General features: G+C 37.5%; 1 protein-coding gene across 1 annotated transcript in view; it reads right to left on the bottom strand.

Annotated features, from left to right (window-relative positions):
• Nucleotides 1-1,005: 1,005 nt before the first annotated feature.
• The window catches only part of PTCHD1 (patched domain containing 1), a 69,483-nt gene continuing 55,402 nt past the window's right edge, over nucleotides 1,006-15,086 (bottom strand). The window contains exon 3 of the mRNA XM_056793358.1: nucleotides 1,006-13,419. Within this exon, the coding sequence (XP_056649336.1) occupies nucleotides 11,765-13,419 (1,655 nt within the window). The 3' untranslated portion in view covers nucleotides 1,006-11,764. The remainder of the gene's footprint in view (nucleotides 13,420-15,086) is intronic.

Genomic DNA, 15,086 nt, shown 5'->3' with positions numbered 1-15,086 from the left:
AAAGTCCAAATAAAGACATGAAAGCCCAAACAAGAGGGAATCAAAAGAATTACGGTCTGATTTCCTTTAGGTGTGGATGCATACACTGTATTAGACAAAGAATTTTCTTGCAACCTTCTTGACCATAAATGAAACCAACCCCAAAGTTCCACATTAAATAGTATTTTACAATTTACAAAGCACTTTCCTCACAACAACCCTGTGAGGTAGGTAGTACAAGTAGCCTCAAGTTACAGAAGGGGAAACTGAGACTCAAAAGAGATGAAAGGACTTATTAGTGATCACTCAAGTGGTGTCATATCCATTTTTTGAACTCGATTTGACCTCAAATGTCTTTTCTACTACATCCTTTATATTGAGGTGTTAAGATGATAACAGGCAAGTTAAATCATATGAAAAGTTTATGGAAGCATGATGTAAGTAAAAGTAGGAGCTTAAGTCTAGTGCACAAACTTGAGAGTTGGTAGTCTTGGTAATATCTCCCACAAGAGGTAGGAAATGAAACCTTCCAGATTCCACATTTGGAAATAAGGAGCAAGTAGAATATCCATTGCTGACAAAGCGTATCACTTTTGGCTAAGCTGAATATGAAAGAGTGATACTATTATAACATCATTAAAGATAACATCACATCACTCAGACCCAAACCATTTCTTCTTTCTTTTTTTTTTAAGCATCTATTAGATTAGAGAAAACAGTACGAAAAAGTGTCTGAAGTAAGTCTAGAATGTTCATTACTATTGAAATTTGATATCAAGACAGGAGAATTCTGCACTGGAAGATGGCATTTTCTACAAAAGAAGAGTCTGTTAAGGACCCCTGATGCATTTGACATTAGCAATTTTCAATGATACAGTAAGTAGCCTGGAGGTTTTTATGGTCCATCTATAAAACTCTCTTTAAAGCGACAGTATTTTGTCCCAGGGTTTGCTACATCACTAGTCACTAGGCAAATCTGGACAGCATATTAAAAAGCAGAGACATTTCTTTTCTGACAAAGCTATGTTGTTTTTTTTTTTTGTAGTAATGTATGGCTGTGAGAATTGGACTATAAGGAAAGCTGACTTCCACAGAATCAGCGCTTTCTAAAATTGTGACATTGAAGAAGACTTTTAAGAGTCCTTTCATCATCAAGGAGATCAAATCAGTCAATACTGGCCACATGATGAAAAGTCAGGACTCATTTGGAAAGACTTTGAGGTTGGGAAAGATTGGAGGCAAAAGAAGGAGATGGCTGAGGATAGAGTGTCATGGAAAGAATGAACATGAACTTAAGACTTTCAGAGATAGTGGAAGATAGAAAAGTCTGGTATGCTATGGTCCACAGGGCCAACAAGAGTCAGACATGACTGAATGACAACAACCACCACAACAACAGACAATAATAAGAGTCACCAGTAAGATTCTGCCATACATTTGTAGGTGTGTTCAATTAAAGGGTATAGATATTTAGGAAAATAGTAAGATTAACTGGTACAAAATATCTAGTTTTGGGGTGATGATTTCAATATTACTATTTCCCCTACAAACTTGTATACTTTTATTGTAAAGTTGATATCCAGTTCTCTTTCAAGTGTTAACTGTAATTTGTTTTATGATGACCTAATTAGGCCTTTAGATTTCTTTCCATCGTGAGGTTTTAACTCATTGTAGAAATTGTTTCATCAAGTTTTCTTTCAATTCCCCTTAAGCACATACCCTTTTATACCCATTAAAGTTTCATGGTTAACCTATTGCCAATAGAACGAGTGGTTTGAATTCCTTTGCAGTTAGTTGCTGCATTCTTTGTACTGAAATTTGTTGGGCTGAACTCACTGCCTACCCTGCTATGCGCAATTCCATTCATAATTTACAGCTCCCTGTCTCCTTTATTTTCTTAGTGAATAGGAATCCACTACTGGTATATGTGAGGGGCAGCTTGGTGGCTCAGTGGATTGAGAGCCAGGCTCAGAGATGGGAGGTCCTGGGTTCAAATATGGTCTCAGACACTTCCTAGCTATGTGACCCTGGGCAAGTCACTTAACCTTTATTGCCTAGCCCTTACTGCTCTTCTGTCTTGGAACCAATACCCAGTATTGATCCTAAGATGGAAGGTAAGGATTAAAAAATAAATAAATTACTGGTATATGTGGATGATATCAAGTCTGTACTAGGAAAAGAAATGATAAAATTTTGAACACTACCATATTGTTTACCTTACTATCAACAAACTCTGTTGTCTTAGGATTTATTAAATATACATCATGGTGACAGCAAAATATTGTACATAAAAAAAGAAAATGTAGGTACTCCTTTCAATATAGATTACAGTAAGGAAGGAGAAATAGCATTTTTAGGTTTCAAACTCTTATTTACATAGGGCAAAGTTCAATACCATGATTTTGAAGGAGTATGTGTACTTCTTTTCATTTTCTTCCCCTTGAAAATTGAGGAGGAAAGCATCATTTCAAAGGCTAACTAGTAATTTGATTTAACAATGATTTATTAAACCCCTTCAATCTGTCAGGTCTGATTCTAGGCTAATAACACAAAGACAAAAATAATATAGTTCTTGTTCTCAAGAAACTTATAGTCTGCTTAATATTGGTAAAAAGCTCTTAGCAAAGTGCCTGCCACAATGTAGTTACTAAACAAATACTTATTTCATTCCTTCCTCTTAAGAATTATAAGTACTAGCAACAGGAGGGTTTTAAAGAATAAAATAAATTACTGGCTAAGAATACTTTTTGAAGTTTTGAAATATTTGTTTGTTGATAGGAATGAATTTGGCCCAAAACTTTCAGAACTTAAGAGTGAACATTGCCTGGTTTGGTCCTGGCAGTCATTAAGACTGATCCCTGCTTCTAACTGGGGTTATAAATTCATAGTCAATGATTGGCAGCTGAACTATGGGATCATACACAATAGGAACAGAGCCTGGATGTTTCTGGAAATGAACAAATTTCTAAAGTGCGATTATAGGCCAATAATTCAAAATGTTTTTTTTTTAGTTCATACAAAATTGGATTTAAATCCTATTAACCCTCTCTTATGTGACTCTCCAAATATATTCACTATCTTTTTAGCCTCATCTTTCACTTGTGTGCTTTTGTGGTTTACTTGGGTAGATTTTCCTTCAGAATGATTTTTTTTCAATTTCCTTGCTTTCCTGGATGCTAAGTTCTTTTCCTGAGGTAGCTAGAAGCTATTTGGTGCTACTATCAAACACATGATAGGGATGAATGAGGTTTGTGGCTACTTCTGTAGACAGCTAGCTTAAAAATGGGATACCAGCCTACAAAAAGACTAGACAAATTCTCATGATGTTACGTTAAGGGAGAATTTTTAGGGTTGAAAGGTAACTTGGTGCTCCGTGCTACTGTAACTTGGAGATGTAAAGAAAGTGCTTGATATCCCATAGGGAACTAGGAAAATATACAATGGTGCAATTTCCAATAGTTCTATTTACTTAACGAGGCAAGAAGATTTTTGTTTGCAGTATGGTTAACTCTGAACAAGATATGTCTTTTACTCTGGTATTTTCCAGCCTGTAACTATGGTATGGGGCACTAGGTGGCGTAGTAGATAGACTATAGGACCTGGAGTCAGAAAGACTCATCTTTCTGAGTTCAAATATGGCCTCAGACACTTATTAGTTGTGTGACTGGACAGGTCACTTAACTCTGTTTGCCTCAGTTTCCTCATATGTAAAATGAGGAGGAGAAGGAAATGGCAAATCACTCTTATGTCTCTGCCAAGAAAACCCTGAATGGAATCACAAATGTCTGAATAACAACAAAAAATAATGGTATCTACATGGATCTATTCTAATACTTTTGGCTGAACACTGCCAACTTTCTGTATCTTAACACCTACTGGTTGGGAAGAGGATATGCTTTTTAGTGCCTTCTTGCAAACAACCTGTAAAAGGTTGAGGAAGTGGTCTTTTAAGACATCATTATAGCAATAGTATAATTATCATAGACCCTCCAGCCAAATCTTCAAAAGAATTAAGCTGTACCTCAAATTTAGCAGGCCATTTTAATAAAAATGGAAAACAGAGTTTTGAGCAGCACTGTTACATCTGCAGGCTCCCAATAATCACCTCGACTACATTGATGATTGGAGGGAAAGTTGGTCATTTTTTTTTCTTTTGATAATTTTTTCAACATGTCTTAGGTATCTGCAAAACTATGCCATTACTATTTGAAATTTACCTTAAAATTAAAGAAACTATTTTGAGAAATGATGCCATTAGGAGTTTCTCAGGAGTGATATAGTGATAGTCAGGTGGTGGAGTCTAAGTCATTGCCATCTTGAGTCAGCAACTCATAAGCATTGTGCAAAGAGGCCTCCAAATTGTTGGTTTTCTGCCCTCCTTCTGAACTGGTGAAACTTTTAAAAGTTTCAAAGTTGATTTCTCCATGATAACCACTAAAATTCATGTTTGGCTCTTAAAGAATTTATTCTAGAAGAAGAGTTGGTTACCCGGCATTGCCCCCTTCTTCTTTAAAGCTCTGGGGCTTTTAGCTCACTGCAGTCATTTTTAGTCTCGTTCTTTACTCTTCTTTTAGATACTGGGTCTCCCTATCTTGGCCTAGCTGGAAGTACTCAGATATCTAATGCAACTACTGATAGGCATAGAAGCTTGTTTTGTTTCTGATCCAGGTTGATTCACCCTTCTCTAGTGGGTGGTGACTGCCTGGTAGCTCCCCCATTTTCCAAGGTTCACTGTATTGGTTTGGCTTTTGTATAGTTACTTAATGGGCTTAGCCCTATTGTAGCTCAGAACCATCAAGGTCAAGTGATTCACTGGCCTCAGCTGCCCCCAATAACAGAGCTCAGAGGCATACACCATCTTGTTTGTCTAGGAGGCATTCTCACTGCCTTTGTATTTAGTTTAATCTTGTATGTATTTTCACCATCCTACTATTCTCTATAGAGTAACTTAGGGTAAGAAAGTTTATGAGAAGCAAACTCAATGAAAAATTTGATTTCTATTTCACTTTCATGATTGAGATAGAAAGCTAGATACTTAGAGCACAACTGTGGCTGTAAGACAAGACACCTAGGCTTGTATTTGCCATTAAAAGAACTGGAGCCAAGCCAAGGCAGATTACTGTGAACAAGATTACCCTGGTTATCAAGGTACACAAGAATACTTAGCATCCATACCTACATGTGGACAAGGAGATTGGACTTTATCTTTGGGAAGATTTCCAAGATTAGGACATGATATGACACTGCTGTCATTTGATCTTCAGTCCAAATGCACTAATACCATGCCACCCAGAAAGAGGCCATTTCCTGGGATATAAGGAGGGGGAACTTGTCCTCACTCTAATAATATCTTCATAGGTTTTTGTCAAGGGGAAGTAAATGACCCTGAGTATATTTTCTGTAAAGGAGATAAGAAAGTTATGAGTACATTGTATGTTTCTGTATGAAACCATATGAGAAACTGTATGTTAAATTGAAGAGATCATCTGTAGCATTATATAGCCTTCTCCTCACATAAAGACTGTAATTTAAGTCATAACCTCTTCTTTTGGTTCAGGGCTTGAAGGGGAGAACCAATAATGAGAAACATTTTCAGCACATCTTAGACTCTAAGACTTAAAGTGTAACTCCCTACCTCAAGGGGCATCAGTGGCTACCTATTGTGTATAAGATAAAATACAAACTTGTCATCTTGACATTTAAAGCTCTTAACAACTTGGGCTACATTTCAGATTTATTTCATATTACTCTCCTTCATGGACCAGCCAAATTGGCCCCCGTCCCTTCATCTAAACTCATCACTTCATCGACTGCTCCCATGCCTTTGAACAGCTTATTCTCCATAGTGGAAATTCCACCTTAAGTCTTTGGCTTCCTTCAGGAATTAGTTTAAGTGCCACCCCCTAAGAAAGCCTTTTCTGGTTCCTCATGTTGTAAGTATCCTACTCTCTTCAACTAATCTTGTGTTCATTTTTTTGTTTACATTGATCCGCTGTATTACCCAGCAGGACATAGGCTTTGTGAGAGAATTCTTCAGGCCTCTCTATCATCAGAGTGGATATTGCCAATATAAAGGCACTAGAAACTATAAATACTGGTTAAATTGAATGTTTGTCAATGATATCATACATATATGTAGTCATTTCATTAGCCAGAATAAGGACCCTTAAATCAGGATTCAATGTTTATCACAGTTATTTTTGATGCTTATGAATTATCTAGAAAATTTAACTCTTAAGAATGTATAAACTTGGTCAATCAGTTACTAGTCCTGAGCTCCAGTAACACAATCTATATTCTAGTTTTGACTCAGCCATTGACTGTTCTCATCTAAAGAAAAGGGGGAGGAATGGGAAAGATCATTCAGAGCACCTTCAGTTCTGTCATTCTGTTATTTGGAACACTGAGGCAGAAGCTGGCATGTTTCACAGGAATAGCCACTCTTGTCAGCAAGGGGCAAAGTTGTGTCCCTTTCCTTCTTTATACTTGTAAAGCAAGCTTGTTTTCGATGCCAGGCAGGTTTCTCCTGGCTCTCACAGTGCTAATTTTAATCTGACTAGAAAATCCTCTCAGAGGGCAATTCTCTGGTGCTATACTTTTCCTGACTAGCAAGGAGCTTGAAGGGACATCAAAGGGACTTCAAAGAGAACACCTGGGGGAAAAGGGGATGCAGGTAAGAGAAGAACTGGGGAGAAAAATCTGACACTGGCCATTCATGCCAACAGTGAAATGATTCTAGCTCATTCAGGCTTCCTCCTTTCATTCTCTTGGAATGGCATGAAATAGGAAAAAAAAACAGTTGTAACCACCACAGGGAGTATTGCTGCAATGTGCTGGCTGCTCTCATTCAGATTTCTTTTCCTGTGGATCCAGAAGAATTAATGTTATATTATCATTTTGAAGTTCTGATCTTCCCTCCCTTAAATCTGTGCTCTTCAAATAATAGCAGAAAAGCATATTTTACTTATTATACATCAAAGACAAACTTTTGAGGGGTCTTTCCCTCAGATGAGGGCTGTGAATTACTGCTTGCCAATTGTCCACTATGCTAAGCCAAGCCTCCATGAAATCTCTGGCCCATACTGACACGTATCCTTTGTCCCATACCTATGTCTTCCTTGAAGCTATTGATTAAGTTGTTTGCATGGTAAAAGGAGCCTCTAGAAGATGGAAAACCCTTCAAGATTTAAAGAACTGTGCCTATGTAGGTAAAATAATTGGTCATGAGGGTCAGTATTATTGAATAAGGATGAATAGAGTTTCTTCAAATTACAGGTCTCCTGGCTCCTATCTCTGTTACGACTAGGCTTGCCATTACATCTGGACATATACATATATACAATCATACACACACACACACAAACACACAGCACACATGCATAAGTATCTGCTAGTGAGCACTTTAACCTACACTGGGAAAAAGATGATCAGATCCTTTCTGTTTGTGTCAGAGAGCAAAAGGGCTATGTCATCTATTGGTAGGAATAGTTTATGAAAAGCTCATCAAAGTCATACTTTAAATGAGGATCTCAAAACAATTAGGGCTTGAAACACTGCATAATTAAATTAGAAATGGATTAAATATAGTCAAAGGTAATATGAGGCTCCTAGTATTGCCATAAGGCAATTAAGTAATAGCTAGAAAAATGTAAGGATGGTCTAGCAAATGAAAAAATCCATTTAAAGGATCATTTATTTAAACCATTATAAAATGTCTTTTTCAGAAATGGATATGAAATATGGCACTTGCAGATACACTGAGTTTCTCACACAAAGGATATCTGAGTGAGAGTTGAGAAGATAGGAGACTGGCAGAGGTTAATGGTCAGACTTATTTAACATGAAACAATGGAGAAAATATGTCTCAGGAGCTCTTTCTGTCCCCATCCCCCCAAACCTAAATGTAATATGTTATTATCTTGGCCAGGAAAATTCATAGACCATTTTAAATAGGAGAATGTTGTACCCTACTTCCAGAATTGTTGGGACCTATTTTGGCTAGCATTCTTCCTGCCTCTATCCCCTCTAGGTACGTCAATCTCCTGTGGGCACAAGGTACCTTCTGTTGAGTGTGACTAGATAACAAAACTAACTACAAGGTACCATTACCTTGATGATTTCCCCCTTTGACAAAGGGCTTTAACATCAAACTTTTTATATGGCTGAGTAGAAAAGTGTTTTTGAAGAGACGAATATTTTCTTTGGCAAACTTCCCCCCAAACCAAACCAAACCAAAACAAAAAAACAACTACTACATTTCTTTGGTTAAACTGAAGTGGCAGAATTTCTTTTGGAATCTGAACTTTAAAAATTTTGTGAGCATTTTCAGGACTCCATTTCTTCCCTCTAAGTAACAATTCAATGCATAAAATTTCACAAACTGAAAGCTAAAAAGTATTCTTTGTTTTGTGAGAGTGTGATTCTGGATAATAGTTGAGGAAAGCTTCTTTGTGGGTCTGAACCATTTCACAAATTAAAACCTATTCAATAGTCTCAGAACATAAATTTCCAGGTCTAGATGGAGGCATTCTATAGGTCCACTAAAATACCAGTTAGAGGTTTATAAGTCTTGAATTTAGATGATTATTAGAATAGTTGAAAAGTATTAAAATTCCCTTCATTTCCATATATAACTCCCAAAGGTACAGAGACTCAATACAATTAGATGAACATCTGTCATAAAATAATGCTCCATAAGAAGACATTTTGGTTGACCAAATTGAATGATTAATTCTCAACAAAATCCATTTAATTGGTTCGCCTCTTGTATCAGTTTTATGGGGTCCTTTTAGCTACATTACTTCATGTTGCCAACACTAAATCAATTGCTGATTTTGAACATACTGTTCTGAAAATGATTCAGTAATGTAGGATTAAAAAAACCCATCAAACTAACTCCTTCTTTAGCAGTGTTTTTATAAATAAAACTCACTTCTTACAAACCCTTTGGAGACATAATTGATCTTAGTTCCATTATGTGACTTGTCTTTTCTTAGGGTCAAATCTTTTCCCATATTAAGACCCATTATCTTCTGGTAGAATGCATAAATATATGGCATATTGCTTAGTATGTCTGTAGAATGGACTAAGGGAATGAGCTTTGCATTAGAGAGAATCATCTTGGAGTCAATACTGTGTATTGGTTCCAAGGCAGAAGAGTGGTAAGGGCTAGGCAATGGGGGTCAAGTGACTTGCCCAGGGTCACACAGCTGGGAAGTGTCTGAGGCCAGATTTGAACCTAGGACCTCCTGTCTCTAGGCCTGACTCTCAATCCACTGGGCCACCCAGGTGCCTCCACTTATTTATTTCTTTAGACTGTGTCTATACAGGCAAAAGACATGTTGGGGGAAGATCATAGATTTAGAGTGGGAAGGGACCTCAGAGGTAATAAAGTTGAACCCCTCCATTTTACAGATAAGGAAATTGAGGCACAGTGAGTTAAGGGACTTTCCCAGGCTCATACAGCTAGTAAGTGTATGAGGTTCCATATTCAGGAAGATGAATTTATCAAATAATTTTGTATGAAAATTACCTGAACTGTCTGGAAATTTTTACTAAGTGGCCCCTTTTGAATGCATTTGGGCCAACTCAATTACAAAAGTGCTTGGGCATAAGTTTCTATGAGATGGTCACTGAAATCTTATAAATGAAATTCAAGAAAATCTCCCACAGACGTGGTGGAGGTGAGAAATATCCCAAAGGAACCAAGTGAAAAAGATAAAGATGGAAGGTAAAATGTCCATTTTAAACTTTGTCAGAAAAGTAAGCAGCTTGGTCTGTTGATATAATAGCAAATAAAATGTTTGCTAAGTAAGACGTATTTGGAAATTGGTCTCTAGTATACCCACTCAGAATACATCTTCATAAGGGAACTATTGCAATAGTCTCAAACTTTCCTTGGCTCTACTTTTGTTTTTACAGGGTCCAAGAAAAACAGGTCCTAGGAACCACCCATAAGTATAGCTATATTTAGATTAGGCCGATTTTGATTCATAACCATTAATTCTTCTTTATCCAGCTTTTGGCCAACAGCACAAAAACCCAGGAATGTCAACTTATGGAAAAGTCTTATCCAAGAATCTAGGAAAAACAGGACCTGGGAATCACTCACAATTCATGAGCACAGCTATTTTCTGATCAGATTAATTCTTACTTGATTCATGAACAATTCTTCTAGCTATTGGTCAACTGCACCAAAACCCAGGAATGCCAACATAGAGGAAGATCTTGCTATTAAAAGAGGGACATTTGAGGAAAAGGCCATCAAGATGGAAAAGAATATCACCTAGCAATGGGAATCAAAGTTCAAAAGACCAAGGGAAAGCGGATCCATACCATCAATTAGTTTTGTGTTTATAACTTATCTAGCTGCTTTCTACAGCTCACTTGCCCATTTACTTCCCTGTAATGCCATAGCATTTGCTCTTTCTGGGGTTAGTTGGGCTAAGCACCTTCCTGTCCATAGTCTTTCCTCTTTTTTTGTGTACAATATTGAAACTAACAGTTAAGGCAAGCCACGCCTTACAGGTAAAGTAGGTTGGCACTATAAGTTGGATGTTTTAGCAAGTAATCACTTAGTTTCCTTAGGAATGCATCTCCTGCCTCCCCAACACTTTTAAGACTAATAGACTGAACTGTAGTGACTCTTCTATAAACAACTTCAGCAGTTGGACTGTTCCTCACCAAAATGGAGTGCCTTTGAAATGTGAATGTAGCCTCAACAATCTCCATAAACAGAGAAATGTATTTTTTTTTTTGCCATCATAATGCCTAAATATTTGGATTTTGCACTGTTTTTACTGGTCAATGGTTACTTGAAAAGTGCTCATTGAGAAATTGGACCTCTTTCGTAAGAAGCTGCTAAACATTCTTGCTGAAGACAGACAGTTTTAAAAAAAAGGTACATTGATCAAATACAAAATCATTAAAATATTGATAAGGATGTAGATCAGTCTTTAGAAAATAAATTTACTTCCTTCAAATGATTTTTTGGGGGGTAAAATACATTTCTCACTTAGCAAAGGGAATATGGCATTTCTAGCTTATTTTTGTTGGGGAAAACTTTTATGAACTTTTTCATTAAGGGAAAAAATAAAAATGATACACAATGGCTAAGAATCTCAAATAGCTGACTCACTGACTTGAATTATTGCTCTGCAGAAAGTTTGTAAAGCTAAACTACACTAGCCTTGACAGTTGACCTTTCAATCAGTGGGACTCAGTCACAGCCCAATAACAACTATGGCAAATAGTAGGATCCTGCTTCCTAATGCATTTTCCCTTATCAGATCTTATTTTAGGGAATAAAAGTCATGTATGTGTATGTGTGTGTATGTGCATGCATGGTGAGTGTCGGTGCATGTGGGGTGTGTGTATTAATTCTTTCTAATAACATTGGCTTATTTTGGAGACAGAAAACATGGCATGCTTATTTTCCCTTTTCCTCCACTGTTTTGAATATACCTATTTCTGAGAGAGAGACAGAGAGAGAGAAAGAGAGAGAGAAAGAATGTGTGTGTGTGAGAGAGAGAGAAAGAATGAGAGAGAGAAAGAGAGAGAGAAAGAATGAGAGAGAGAGAAAGAATGAGAAGAGAGAGAGAGAGAGAGAGAGAGAGAGAGAGAGAGAGAGAGAGAGAGAGAGAGAGAGAGAGAGAGAGAATTAGGAGAGAGGGAGGGCAAAGGAGAGGGAGAGAGAGAGAGAGAGAGAACCAACATCATTTCATCAACATAATCTCTTTGCTCTTAATAAGACCTAGGGTGAAAAAAAGCAAAAAAATAGACACAGTCAGACTGTTGTAATTTGGTCAACCACTCGGGTACTATCCATATCCACCATTTCGACACACTCAATTTCCTCCCGATTTTCGGGATTTTTCTTCTCTTTCCTTTTTTTCTTGGAGGGTGGTAGGAAAGTCAGTATCACAGGTAAAATGGCAAAGCAGTGAAAGAAGGTGACAAATGCTATTAAAAATAAGCACCTGAACAGTGTACAGGTCAGATTTGAAGGCACAGCTGCAAGAGGAATCAGACCAACAATATAGCAGAGGTAACTCTGTAAAATAGCTACCCCATGTATTTCCAGGGCATTTTTTACCCATTTAGTTCTTGTGAAATCCTTGCCCAGGACAAATGTTGATAATAGTGGAGCACAGTTGTCAATTGTGTGGTTAATTCCATATATTAAGCACAGCATAGAAATGCAGTCCAGTTCTACTTTCCACAATGTCATGAAACCTATCACTCCAAACTCAACTGAGGCGACCGTTAGGGTGATCCAAACGTTAATAAGGGAGTCTGCCACCAGGAACGCAGAGAAGAAGAGCAGAAATAAAGCACTAATGCAGGAGTTCTGCAGGGGAGCTCCCAGAGAGGAAGAATATCGATCCATAAACACAAAGGATGGATTGAACACTATGAACTTCACCTTGGAGGTGACAGAAAGTCTTCTTAGGGTCTCTAGGAGATCATAGAGCTCTTCTCTGTTGGTTTCCATGGTTTTGGCTACCAGGAACATCCTGGAAGCCACAACATCAACCTCATTGTTGTACTTTTTGGAGAAGATGATGTCCTCTGAAAAATGTGAGAACTGGGGGGCTTTCAGGAAGGAGTTTCTCAACATGTCTGTAAAATTTTTCTTGGGCAAGCCAGTAGACACATTGAGTTTCTTAAGATAATTCAAGTAGCTTTCAAACCATGATATCCTCACAAACCCCTTGGTATACTCCAGCACATCTTCTTGAACACTTGTATTCCAGTATTCTATTGACTCATAGATATAAAAGCCAATCACTGGACTGTAGTTACTAAAATACTTTTGCTGGGCAGTAGTGTACTCAATGGTTCTTGTCGCCGTTGCTACGATGTTACTAAGGTCTGACCCTTCCCTGACCTGCAGGTAGCCCATTAAGGCAAAGGAAATATAAATAAGGTAAAAGAGCACTACAAAAGGCTTAACATAAGTGTTGGTTATCCAGTCACAGTAATAGCGTTTGAGGAAACATACCAATAGGTGACTTTCATACGTGTTTGCTTCCTCTGCGTCCGTCGTATCCTCACTGAATCTGGCCGTCAGAAGAAACCTGTACCATGCAGGCTTCTCTTGCAACACCTCTGGCTTTGGGACTTTTCTGCAGAAGAGACTATGCTGGTAATTGTTTTCTATGTAGCCAGTAAACACCAGGCTGGAACCATAAAATGAGAGTACATAGAGGTAGTTGAAGAAGATTGCAATACAGGAATTACAGCAGAAAATTCTGGCTGCTTCAATGTTAGTGAAAGGGCTGGCACCGATTCCAAAGGTGACCAGGTACATGGCAGTGGTGAGAGAAAAGGAGAGCATGGAGTCTGCATAGACAGCTGCAGTTCTCTCTTTAACATGTTGGTCTTCTCTAGTTTTCCTCCAGGAGGATAACATTTCAAAAGTCCCGTATAATCCATGACCTGGGGGGGTGCAAAAAAGATCAAAGCAAGAGTTTAAGGTATTTATCCTTGGAGTGAAAAATAAGCTGACACTGGGAGAAGACAAGGCAAAAGGAAACACAGATAATCGACTTCAGGATGAGAGGCCCAAACAGTGGAGATTTTGGCAAAGGGAAAATCCTGCTAAACCTTCATAAATTATTATGAAACTTCCACTAGTTATGAAAATATTAGGGGAGGAAACTGCTGATATCTTTCCTTTGATATTTTATTCTGGCCAAAACAAAACAAAACAAAACAAAAAAACAGCAGCAAAAACTTAATGGAAGTTGCCAAAGTTCTCTCCATCAGGGACACAGAGGGATTTTCCTAATCAATACTAACCGCCAGATTGCACAATATAGACAATATTTAAGTTTCTCTCAGATTTCAGGATGTCCACTTTAAAGGTCTAACGTTACCACCCCTGTGTATTATCCAGGCAGATTAGCAAGCAGGATTAGAAATGGGTCAAATCTTCTGTGTTAGTAGCCACAGAACTTCTTAACTAAAATTGCCCTAGGGACTGGACTTTCCTGGAAAAAGAGAACCTGCATTTGATTCAAGCTCCGATATGCAACCCCTTTGTTCCTCCAGGAAGCAGGAAACCATAACTCTTAAATGCTAAGGAAATAACAGAGGCATAAACAAATGAAATCAAAATTAAAAGGTGGAATTACCAAAAAAAAAGTCAGAATGTGAACTCTTTATTTGTATTTAAAATGGAAAAGGCTGAAATTACTTTCGTATTTTTATTAATGCAAATAAACAAATAGGGGAAGGACCTATGATTTCTTCAGCATGGGGGAAATCCCTGGGATGGGTGGGAACTCCTTTACCAATCCTATTTATGAATGAATATATGAGTCCTAAGAGATTTGCTTAAAGCAAACAGAAGTGAAGTGATTTGCCCTGTCAAAAGTATTAAGTATCGGGTGAGAATCAAACTCAGCCTTCCTGCTTGCACGTTAAGCACTTTATCCCCTGTGCCATGTGACTTCTAAGTGTGCACTTTGGAAATTGTGACTCTGTAAATTAATACAGCATCTTTTTAAATAGACTTGTACCAAAAGAATTTTCTTTTGGAAAGAACCTCCAATTTCAGTGAAAAGGGGAACATCCAATGAGGAAACTCCCTTGGTCAATTCAGATCCACACCAGCACTGTAATTAATAGTGGTAGAAAGTTGCTTGGATCAATGACAGTGACTAAACCAGAGGTAACAGAACCTGGACTTCCTGATGTGAAGGACAACTCTCTTCTCCATACTGACTCTACTGATAAAAATGATACTTATATAAATGATATACTAAGACACATAATGATAATTATTTATATATACTTTCCATATAATTTAATTATGATAATAATAGTAATAATAAAAATCACATTTTATGCCACTTAAGGAATTACTAAGTAGTTTTGTTACAACAGTTTCATGAACCAGGAAATGGATTACATAAATGTTTGGTTTTTTTGTATCACAATCTTAAAAGATTCTTTTTAAACAAAGTTCAATGACCCACCAACTCTATATTGGACAGGCAATAACATTTTGAGCTTCCCTTCATGTTTGGCAATGGAACCTGACCTAGTGAGAGATAAAGCCAAGACAATAAAATTCTTCCCCATTCTCGTAAGTCTATCAT

The sequence above is a fragment of the Monodelphis domestica genome, chromosome 4, assembly GCF_027887165.1.
Source record: "Monodelphis domestica isolate mMonDom1 chromosome 4, mMonDom1.pri, whole genome shotgun sequence".
In the NCBI taxonomy this organism is placed as follows: Eukaryota; Metazoa; Chordata; class Mammalia; order Didelphimorphia; family Didelphidae; genus Monodelphis; species Monodelphis domestica.
The sequence above is the reverse complement of the archived record's forward strand: the minus strand, read 5'-3'. Positions and strand labels throughout refer to the sequence as shown.